At 44.8% G+C, this 11982-nt stretch overlaps 1 protein-coding gene across 1 annotated transcript in view; it reads left to right on the top strand.

Moving 5' to 3' along the window:
* The first annotated feature begins 2226 nt into the window (after positions 1-2226).
* The window catches only part of kcnh2b (potassium voltage-gated channel, subfamily H (eag-related), member 2b), a 225127-nt gene continuing 215371 nt past the window's right edge, over positions 2227-11982 (top strand). The window contains exon 1 of the mRNA XM_041961103.1: positions 2227-2302. Coding sequence (XP_041817037.1) covers positions 2227-2302 — 76 coding nt within the window. The remainder of the gene's footprint in view (positions 2303-11982) is intronic.

Here is an 11982-nt window from a genome sequence, read left to right as displayed (position 1 = left end):
ATCATTAAAACACTGATGGTTGCTGTGCAGGTCATTTTGATAAATGCATCCAGCGAGCAGCAGTGTTGCTTTAGGCCTGTGTCGAACAGAACTAAAAACACGGGGATTTTCCTCAGTCAAGGCCCATTACATCTCTGAGACGGATGTACAAAACCTTGCTGTCGTGGGTTTAAAGGGACTGAGAAAGCGTGAGGTTGTTGGACATACAGGGGGAGAGCTTAGTCTGCTGCTGCCTTCAAGTGCATTCAGTAAAAGACAAGTTCTCCCACAAGCTGTTTTGCTAAGTGCTGGCTTATTATTAAATGTTCTATACAGTATATAGGCTATACACAGGAGCCAGCCAATGTATCCATTTTACTTCATTTGCAAAATGAAGTAAAAAAAAAAAAAAAAAACTGCTCTCTTCTCCTGTTTCCAACCAGAAACATGAAGGGTCTCAAGTTAGTATTTCCATGTTACACAGAAGCTCACGAGGACTAGGGAGATCAAAATATAAACCACAGCATTTCTTTTATCCCTCAACGCATCACTCTAATCATGGAGCCAATCTTTCCACAAATTAAAACATAGTTTAAAAGGCGTTACAGAACGTTATCAGTGTGTAGAGATGAGGTTTTATTTAAGCATTCTGCAACACTAAGAAAAATAGAAACAACATGACCTCGTTGAAAACCACAAGAAGTCTTTTATGTAATTGACCTCATGGATTTGCAGGACAGTGATGATGTATCAGTCTTTTGTGGTAGTGTGAGGTAAATTTAGTCCATAACATCTGCTGCAGACACCAAATGCGTAACTGCAAGCTACGACAGTAGCTATGACAGTCCTTTGATCCAATGTACCACACTCAATGTAGGGACCATTCATACAAAAAGAAAGCGCATAAAATATGTCTCAGTAGCACTGGTCAATCATCTTCGTGCACTTCAGCTTATACCACAATATCCGACTGTTCGTGAAGGCATCATCCCAGGCATGACGGAAGGGGGGAACCCCGGCGGTGTGACGTAGCTGAGCAGCCTGAGTGGTGAATCCCCATCCAACCCAGACACACAATAAGGCAGCATCAAAACCGCCTTTCCTTAGCATGTTCCCGTAAAATTCACTGATCCAGGAGCAGCCGGAGAGGCGCTTCATTCAGCGCAGGTACATGTAACGACGCGCTGAATCCCTCCCATTCAGGAAGACAGGTAACAGCCCAAAGCTGAACACCTGTCGGCCGCAGCCGCTCGGAGCAGGTGTGTGATGAAGCTGCCTGTCTCCTGTTTACTGCATCACACGCGCTTCAAACTGGGCTGATTTTAGACCAGCTGTAATAAATGATGAATGTTTGTCAGGGGAGTCCGTTATTGATACTGGAGTTTTTGTAGCAGCCACCAGGCCCCACTTCGGGAAGCTCAGGTGTAGTTGAACCTGTTTTCCTCGCTGATGAGGAGAATTTGGGTAGCCTAGAGCGCATCCACCTCTACTTCATCTACATCACCCGCTCCTGATGAGCAAAGGGTTAAAAGAGGCGCAGCTAGACGCCGGTGGAGCTGAAGTCATCCGGCAGAGCGCACAGCGAGGAGGAGGAGGAGAGCTACAGAGAACACCTCCAAAAACACCCATCTAGGACGATTCGAGCTGCGGATCTGTGCTCTGCTGTTTCCTCTCAGTCTCCAGTGTTCCTCCTCTCCCCAGTTAAGCACAAAGACACTCAGAGGCAGAGAGAGGAGGTGGAGTGAGAAACAGATGAAAAACGCGCAGCCCAGCGCCCCAACTATGGCTCCAGCGACGCTCGTCGGAAAGCTCGCCCAGTCCGCGAAGCAGAAGCGGGCTGCAGTGCAGGATGAGAGGTCTGCCGCGCTCCTCCGAGTGTGAGACCAGGAAGAAATATCACCTGACAGGCGGCCCTCCCCCCGGGGGACAGAAACAGACACCCTCGTTCCTCTCAACCTGGAAACTGGAGGCTGGAAACGGCTCAGTTCTGCCGTGCGTACAGTGCGCCTCCTCTCCACAACTCTCCCGTCCTCACTTTGTGTCGAGGTCTGCCACGAAGCTGCCGTCTCTCTGAACAACTTGGGGGAACTTTGGCCCGCGGATTACCGCCTCTGAACCTGTCAGCGTTGGGTCTCCATGCTGGCAGCGCAGTGAGCATCGTGCGCTCGGCTGCGGGGGGGAAACGAGCTGTGATATTATTAAAACTCCCGCAAAGTCTCTCAGAGTCCGGGGGCCACCGCAGCGAAGATGCCGGTCCGGAGGGGCCATGTGGCTCCGCAGAACACCTTCCTGGACACCATCATCAGGAAATTCGACAGTCAAAGTAAGATCTCAGTTTTCTTACCGCCTGTGAAATCATTTCTGTAACAGCCTTTTTCTTTTCTCCTCTCATTAAGGCTCACTTTTCCTAATTGATTTGTTGACTGTAGCTGTTCCAACATGGCATTCTGATGATGTGGGCTCCCAGCTGACATTTTGTTTTCCAGAATTAGCCTCAGTAATGATGTTTGCTGATGCATGGTTAGTAGCTCTGAGAAGTCACACAGTGCTGCAGCTCCAGCAACCGAGGTGAGAAAACGTGTGATGGCTGAAGCAATCAAATAAAAAAACCTCATCAAAACACGACTTTTCCCTTCAAAGGTCACAACATACTCACCTACATCAGTGCGGCTTCACTTCACACCTCATTCATCACAGCAGGAGCAGCTTGGTTTGAGCTGCTGGAGTCTGTTATTTATGGATCTGAAGCCTGCGGCTGCGACAGACAGCTGTCATTCAGGATCCGCTCTGGTTGGAGGCCAAGAGAGCGTTCCAAAGCAATCCAGTGCAAGAAGAAGATTAGCTTTGTTTCTGCAGATCCTCTCCTGCTTTCATGTCGGCCTGACTCTCTCATGCTGCTGCTATCTCCACTGATTTTGTCAGAAAAAACAATCTGCAAACAAAAACACACATAGGTGCTTCAGGTGGGATGGACTCAGTGTGGACGTGTAAAACAGGTTTTATACAGAAACTACTGGGCACCTTAAACCTATTCCACTAGACACATGTTTTTCAGACAAAAAGCTATTATATATTTAGTTTTGTTTACTTTAAAAGAAGAAATAGATATCCTGTCAATTCATCTGCAGTCGGTTATAAGCTACAAAAACAATCCGAGCTACTAAATCTTTCATAGAGCCCAGCAGCGTGAAATCTGAAGCCTCCTATATTTCAAAACACACAGGCATCATCCGTCCTCGCTTGCCTGCGGCGGCGTTATCTTTGATGCGACTCATTCATGATTTTTTCCACCTCTGAACGTGTGACCAGACTTCAAACGCTCCTTAGCAGCCGCGGCGGCACGCTTCCTGTGGAAACTCACCTCAGAGCTGATGAAGAGGGCCAGGGAGATGGCAGCTGTGGTGTGAGGAAGAGTGGAGGACGTGGGTCACTTACATTGACCGACCGATGCAAGAGACACTTACTGTGCATTTAAATGCAGTTTTAAGGAATCTACATGGCGTTCACTGCCCTCAGGATCAGATAAGATGAATCTGTAGATGTGAGCTGATGTGAAATATACCTCGAAACACAAATCTTTACCACACTTGCTCATGAAATAACCCTTTCGAGCCCTCCACCACTCACCATATACTCTTGGTTGAGCAGTTCACAAGGCTGCTTGGATCAGAAAGTGATGCTTTGCTGCATTTGTAACACCCAAGAATCACAGCAGCAGCAGGGCTTAAGCCGAGGTGTTATAGGGTGAATTCGGTGCAAAAACACAGTTTCCTGACTCAGAGGTGCTGAAAAGCGACTCCACACAAGTGCAGTCAAGTTGAATAATTGACGTTGAAGTTGGGTAATTGACATTAATCCCGCAGTGCTTATTTCTCCCCCCTGATAAGCATGGATGACCCTGCAAAGGTGAACATATTCTACTGCTCACTGGAACGCTGCCGACTCATCCCATCGCGTTCGTCTCTTCAGCTGATCTTCAGAGAAGATTTGCGTCGGTCCGGCGTGTGGCGGCGCGGCGGATGATTGTTTCTGAGAGGGGCACTTCAGCGTTTCAGGGGGACATAACCTGCAACTGAGAGGCACAGAACCTCACATCAGTGCTCTCCAAATGTTTTCCCAGTGACTCATATCTTCAGAATCATTCTGTATTGATTGTTGTCAGGCTAACGACGCGTGCTGAGGATGGTGATGACATGGTGTCTAATGGCTGAGGGTAATGAACTGCTGGACGTGGAGGAGGAGCGTCAGTGGGCACGAGCAGCTGTTTAGCCAGCCTTTCTAATTCCAGAGCTGTTGAAGAAAAGGACACACAACTCAAAATTTAAACTTCGGCACAGCACAAAGATCTGCCAGTCCTGCGGAGTAGTTTCTGCAGAACAACTCGAAGGCCTCATTCCGCTCTTCCCGTAGCTTCCTCTGAATCCACTTTGACCCCAGCGCTGCTCGTCTCTGAAACGTGAGCCCACTCCTTTCATGACATCCACAGCTGAGTAAACTAGTGTTTGTGAAAGGCAGAGTCTGGTGTGAGCTTCCACACAGACATACACTCCACTCCTTTACAGTAATGGAGGCTGGGTGAATTTAATCGGAACAACAATCAGGATCCTGTTTATTCAGCTACGGTACGTGATGGAAGCGTCTCAGGGTGCAGGGGTGTAAAAAGCAGCCTTCATGGTAGAGCTTTCGTGGCAGAGCCATTTCTTTTCCAGGACGGGATTGCTTTTAAAATAATGTGCTGAGATCACAGGCTCACAGATACTTGATGCTCAGCCTTGGAGGAGATGATTAAGGAGCAAACTATGGGCATCTGTTGTCACCACACACCACATGGAGACCGTTTCCATCTGGCATATTGTGTGACAGGACAGAGAAATCCTGTTGTAAATGTTCCTGTGACACAGTGACAATTTAATCAACCAGCTCTGGGACTTCATTTATAAAATGTTCTTACGGAAAAAATAGTTGCTTCTCCCGCACTGAATTTCATTTAAAAAGAGCTGCAGTGTGTTTCTTTCCACAAAATAAATTGAGTAAAATTTAGCACTCCAGTGGTTAAAAAAAAAAAATCACCTCATGTTATGACCATTTTGGTGAGATTCATGTTGGACGTTGACCCTGCAGCACGCTCACTGCTGTCATATATATGCTGTGATAAAGGCGTCTTGCTGCAGTGTGACAGCACATTGGTTAGTCGATTCTTTGGATTTTTCGTTCTACCAAAAGGGCGTGCCACCTTTTCCTGACTGTTTTTCCAGGGAAATAAACATATTGCAGTTTTACAGTCAGTTTTACTGAGTTACGCACAAAGAGTCCCACAAACAATATGAAGCCTTTCTTTGACAGTTTGACAGTTTTTCAATTAGTGAGCATTCAGACTGAAAAAGCAGTCTGGCGTTAAAACAAGTTGCAGTAACACGATGAAAAAAGATCCAGGAGGCCAGTTTTAGTAATGGATCTGGAGTCTGAAGCCTTATCAAATGCCAAAACACTGCAGAGTGGTTTATAAGACTCTGAGACAGGATGTTAGAACTCTGGAAAGTTATCACGATGACATATTTTTTATCTGTTACTGTGATCACAGTTACAAAGTAATCTACCGGGAATGTGAGCTTGAATGTGTTTGATTGGCCACCACAGCAGCAGGAAGGATCAGGATTTCTTTTTTTTTTTGGCTGGACTCCTGTTATGAATCCTGCTATGACAAAGGCATGACCCATCTTCGCCATCATTAAAATCAATCAATTAACAATTTTGTGCCCGTGTCTCGTCCCAAACCGGCGACACTGGCAGTGAAATCACCTCACGCTCTGTCCTCACAAGCCAAAAACTGCAAACCAAATCTTTCTGCACACCGTCACCCTGGGAGTTGGTTTAGGTCTGTTTTCAGTGATGTAAAACTGTGTTTGTGTGCAGATGAAAGGTCAAAACCCATAGAAAACCTGTGTACATGTGGTACTGCAGGTTTGTAGCTGTGCATCCCCCCAGGACAAGGTGAGCTGTGTGCTCCCCTGCTGAGCAACTTCACACCTTTTGGCATCGGCAGTGTTTTCGAAGTAGGAGTCCACTGGCTTTTACATGAGGAAGTCTGCCCATTTCATTGTTGTTAGTTTTTTGTCTGTGTGCTGATCGTGTCTTTTTTATCTCCTATTTGATTTAACCCTCCCCTGGTGTTATCTCCTTGTGATGTTTCTCCCTTTTCTGTTACATTTTTCTTTCTTCAGCTGCATCCCAGTCATCAAAGTTGTTATTTTCTTCAAACAGGTTAAAATAAATGTTGAAGTCACTCATTGTTCCAATTAGATGCTAGCTTGTTGTAATGAATTGCCATGGTTACTCATTTTAGCTGTGCAGTAATTTAGAATGTTAAAAGGTGTCCATTAATTACTGAGAATGGAGCAGCCAATCAGGATCAAGCTTTCACTCAAACCATCGAATCAAATATCATGGATAGTTTAAGACAAAGTGCTGTATATAGAGATGCATGGGGTCACATTTACCAGCCACTATAAAGTGCATTGATCCAGCCAAAGGATGTATACAACTCAAAGATGTAACAGGCAGACTGGACAGTAATGTGCAGTAGCTGTTAGAAATTGATTTCTATGATACAGCTGTTTATTGGATTCTTAGACAGAAACGAACAAGAGGTCAGTGCTGTTTTGCATGGAGATTATTGGTGTGTCCACCACAGGAAAGTCAATGAGGAGTGTGGTCTTTGCTGACATGGAAAATTGACCAATCTCAGTAGGAGGGCCTTACTAAATCAATACACAGACTTGTATAAACACCACTGTGCAAACACACACACACACACACACACACACACACACACACGTGTATATGTGTATATCATATTAGCAACACAGCCAGCGTTGCAGCTGGGACGCCCAACAAAAAGACTAGAGTGTCAGAATTTTTCTGCCTTCCTCGATCGGCTCCATGATGTTAACCAATAGGAGCACAGAGCACCCAAGTCATCCCCTAACACCTTCTTCACGATGACATCATGTAGGTCGTGAAAGTTGGCAAGCTATGATTGGTCTGGGACCAGCATGTAGTCTGTCATGTGTCTCAGTCAAATCACAGCAATTATTATTATTCTATTATTATTATAGTCTCCCCTAATCATTTTAAGAGACAAATATCATGTAGTCTGAACCAGGCTTAGTCACGCCTTCAAAGCAGGCAGTGATTGGCTCCAGGCCTTCTTACCCAAAATGTCGTCTATACCACTGATCAGTATTTCATTCAATTTCGGGAATAATCTGTGTTATTGCTCCAATTTGACATATTCAAAATAACGTGTGCAATATAAGATAATCAGATTTCCACAAAATTGCTTCTCATTTCTCCAAAATGCCACATCCCGAAACTGCACTGATTGGCCAAAGGGTGCGCTATTTGTTTTGGAGGCACACTCATTTGCAAATGGCCTCGACAGGGAATGCATAATTCTTGGGGACAACACTCACCGTTGCCTCGCCTGTTCTGAATTTGTCGATGTGGACCAAAAGAAATAAACGTGATTACATTTCACCTTTTTGAAACAAAAACTACTCAGATCAGTAGAAGCGGCATGCATTGGAACCAGTTCTCAAACATATGTGGAAATGTAGCCCTCGTGGTTTCCAGCTCAGATATTTTCTGTGCCATTATCCCCTGACTTCAGACCTACTCTGCTTACTTACACCGATCCCTTGTGAATGTATACCTCTCTGTTTATGTACTGTGCCTTCCATGTTTCATAGCCATGCCGCTCCACACAGATTAGACTGCACGGACAGATTGTGCGCCTCCTTGACAACAACCAACAACATATTTGGCCCCGATATGAGGTCACAGCAACCTTTTGGGTCATGTGCTGCGGTCTGTTCGCGCTCCTTAGAGAAGACTTTGCCCAATTACAAGCCTCAAAGCCACTGTCCTCTGGGGAGGATGTTACCATTCTCCAGCTGAAGTACAAACACCTCATCGCCATGGCAACTGCCCCCCTGACTCCCGCACCCACACACCCACTCACCCTTATACACACACACACACACACACTCAGCAGGAAAGGTACAGTAGTACTGAGCTGCAGGTCATTTTCCATTCTCCATCTTAAAAATATTAGATGTTCACTGATACAATACACATAATCTGTTTACCCCAGGTGCAGCTAATTCTGATAACTTAGTGCATGCTGACAAGTGATTGGCTCTAGTTTTGGGCTAGTGAGAGTGAACCAGGTGGGAGCTGCTGAAGGTATTAGAGGCACGGCTTCTTCAATGAAGTGATAAATGTAGAAGAGGAGACGACAAATAAGTGTTCAGTGTGTATCCAAAGCCTGATTGGTCTTATTCCTCCAAGGGGATGAGAGCTGTATCAGATCCGGTTTTCACAAACACACACATGCAGTAGTTTGTTTTGAGTCAATCCAGCCACCATCCTGTTGCTGGAAATACTCACCAACACACCAAAAGTGTAATAATTCACAGTTGAAATTGGCTCCACACAAATGTACTAATTTTTCCTGTTTGAGTGAAGTTTGGTGAAAACTACAGAGCTTAGCTGTCCTACAGACGAATATCGACAATAAATTCATGACCAAGACTTTTGTCTTCACTCAGAACTAATGGGCTTGGAGCTGAGTGCCACAGACAAGAGGCTTTTCACAATAAATGGCCAACATCTGCATAAAACAACCAGTTTTGGGGAGGTGTTGTTTGGGTTATCAGGAGTGTTCCCCAGCACAAGTCAAGGTTTATGTATCACAAGTTTGTCCCTGAGGGCTTTGCAATCTGTTCATTAACATATGGCACCCTCTGTTGTTTTTAATACAAGGTAAAGGGCCATGAAAAGCAGCCCAGTGAAATTCAGGAAATAGATGGTGTTAGAGGAGACACGAGTGGCAGGATTACTTGGTGAGCTAACTAACACACTAGTTGGGGTGTACCGTGCTATTGCTACTCAGTCACGATAGCTCATTTTGTTCAATTAAGAGTTGTCAAAGATGGGAAAAGGCTGACCAAGCAAAAAAAGGGTCAATTTTCAGTTTGCTTGGTTGTTAAAGGCAGAATACATTCACAGTTTTTAAAAGATGTATTTGTACCACAGCTGCAACTGCAACTGCAAACCAAATACTTTATTTGTGGAGCAGTTTATACTCTAGCAAATACAACACACACAATAGCCCATTGCTTCAGTCATTCTGGACTCTATAGCATTACCTTTCATTAAATTTGCGTGTCAGGGTTCACCAAACGTCGATGAACATGATTTTATTTTGCCACGAAACGCTGACATGGCTGTGAATTAACAGGAGGTATTGAGGAAACCTCAGGAGGCACAGCAGGAGGGAGTCCCTGTTTCAGGATGGACAGAAATGTACTGTACATGTAGAGCAGACAGAACAGTGGCAATGTAGAGGCAGAAATATAAAGAACTGCAAAACAGAAATGCTGATCTAGGATTACAGAATAACATTCTGTAGACTTGTAGATTTACATTATTCCACCACTACCAATGCCATTTATTAGCAAAATGTAGCATGTATACATTTTAGAAAAGAAACATGAAGCTTCTGCTGGCTTCAGCGTTCCATAATTTTCCTCCGCAGCTCACGTCAGTCAAACCGGCGTGTTTGCCCCCAGCAGCAGGTCGTCCACCTGAACGTTTGGAGCTCAGTGCTTCTGTGCTTCCTCGTGCTTTGATGAGCCCGGCTCAGCGTTGCGTAAGGCGCAGAGCCTTGATGTTCCCAGTGTAGGGAGGAAGAGATGCCTTCTGTGCTTCTGTGAAAAGACATTTAAGTGCTGCTGAGTGCATGCGTTTCATACACACATACACACACACGCACATACACAGCAACATATGGCTTTCATACATGGATTAGGCTGCGAGGAGACATTTGAGCGTTAGCTTTTTCCCTACCGTGCATTTTTGCAGCTTCATATTCGTCCTTGAGAAAATCAAACGGGAGCGAAATTCTTCTACATAAATTCTCCCAGTTGCTTTGCTGCACAGGACGGAATAAATACAGGACTGAGGGTCTTCTCCGGCGGTTCACTTTATTTCTCTGCTCCATCTGTTTCACTGGGAGGGTGTAAACACAGCAACACTGCTACACTGGTGCTGAGGTCAGGAGTGAGTCAGTGCCTCATGATTGCACTTTATTGGTGTGAAACCACTTGTCTCTCGCGCACACACTGTCTCCCTCTCTGTCTCCTCTCCTGTCTTCTTCCCTTTCTGTCGCACACCCACACGTTACCAAGTGGGCACACAAAAGAACACACATAGAGACACGAGCGCACACGCAAACTTGTAAACTCCTGGAGCTTGTAAACACTCTCCTCTCTCGTTGCTCTTTCTCTCCACCTCGCTCCTTTCTTCCGTCTGCTCTTTGTCTCATTTGACAACCTGTTTTCTCTCCGCCCCTCCTCCCCTCTCTCCACCTCTCCGGTGCCCACCAGATGCCCACTGTGCTGCCATGCCTAACCGCCTTCTGATCTCAAATGGGCACGCATCCAACCGGGCAGCATGGCACCTGCTGAGGGGTGCTGAGAGGGAAGGCATTGTGTGTGTTGTATATGGATATTCTGACATAAGATCAGGCCATTAGAAAACACTGTGACCAGGAAACTAGTGTGAAAGAGTTCAGATAAATAATGACACTGAAATTATTCAAGATAAGTGAGCTTGAAACTAGATTATTTGGTGTTAATCAAACTCAATTAAGAAGTTAAGGTGACACAAGACGTGAATTTTCCTCCTTCAGACCTGATAATGAGCACCTTCATCTGGGCTACAATACCCAAGCCTGCCTATCACACAAGTACCCGGGTCTTAATTGTGGCATTAAAATTAAAGTCATGTTTTAGTGGAATTGCAATTTATTCATTCTTAAAGCTGTAGTGCAGGACTTTTATATATAAATGAACATCCTTTACACTCAGGCCCTTGTCAAACAAGTGCACAAAATGCTGATTAAGCCTATCAACACCAGGTAAATATCTGTAGTAACACAGAGTTTTTAAATCTTTCCCATGCTGACGCACCGGTAGTGATGCATTGTACATGAACCAGCGGTGATTGGTTTGCCAGAGCTCAAGTGGGGAGCAACCATAGTGACAGAGTAGGCTACAGCAGTCGTATGGGAGTATGGCGGAGCCTCTGGCGGCATTAGCGGCCGTGTTCGTGTCATTACGTTCACTGCAGGAAGGGGAGATAGTAGTTCTGTCCTGCAGGTTTAAAGAGTGGCAGTCGTAGTGAGCGGGAGGTATGCAGCGGAGATGACTTTGTTAGATTTGTGTCAGTGAAAATGAGAACACTGCTGATCAGGAGGAAACACAAGCAGCCAGTCACACTTCTTTCATTCCCCATTTAGCATCTCCATAGCTGCCATACCCCCGAAGTGTTGTAACGTCTGTGAGGAGGTGCAAGATGATAGAAGATAGAAGATAGAAGATCATGCAGACTTACATGTTGTTCTTGTAGTCGAGCAAAAAAAAAAGAAAGAAAATGTGTTGTCTTTCCCTTGCATTTATTTAAGATTTATTCTGAGTCAGAGGAGGAAAGCTATGTTTTCCTGCTAATAGCAGTTTGGGATGTTAGTGCGACAACCATGCAATCTATTTTTCAGACATGTTTCTTGTCGACTCTTGTCAAATACCGTAGATTTAATGTCTCACTAAGAAAATCATGACTAACTACATTGAAATTAGTCAAATAATCAAACTTAAATTGTGTTTGTCTAGATCATTTTTTTGAATATGAAAAACTATTATTTTCGTCATCGTAAAAAAATAAGCTAATAAGAAGGTTGTCTGTCTCAGCACTTGTCTTCCACAGTAGTATATGAGTGGACTGAGTCTCAGTAGGATTAGTTTGTTGGCTTTATATTTAGTCTTTTGTCTGTGTCATCTTAAATGAAGTGCTGTAGGTGAGCCTCAATAGATGTTCAAAAATGAAAATGAGCAAACAACATGGTCCTATTCTTACATTTTCAGGCATGTTTGCAGCATAACT

Source organism: Chelmon rostratus, chromosome 20, assembly GCF_017976325.1.
Source record: "Chelmon rostratus isolate fCheRos1 chromosome 20, fCheRos1.pri, whole genome shotgun sequence".
Taxonomy (NCBI): Eukaryota; Metazoa; Chordata; class Actinopteri; order Chaetodontiformes; family Chaetodontidae; genus Chelmon; species Chelmon rostratus.
This window is presented reverse-complemented; position numbering and strand designations above follow the sequence as displayed.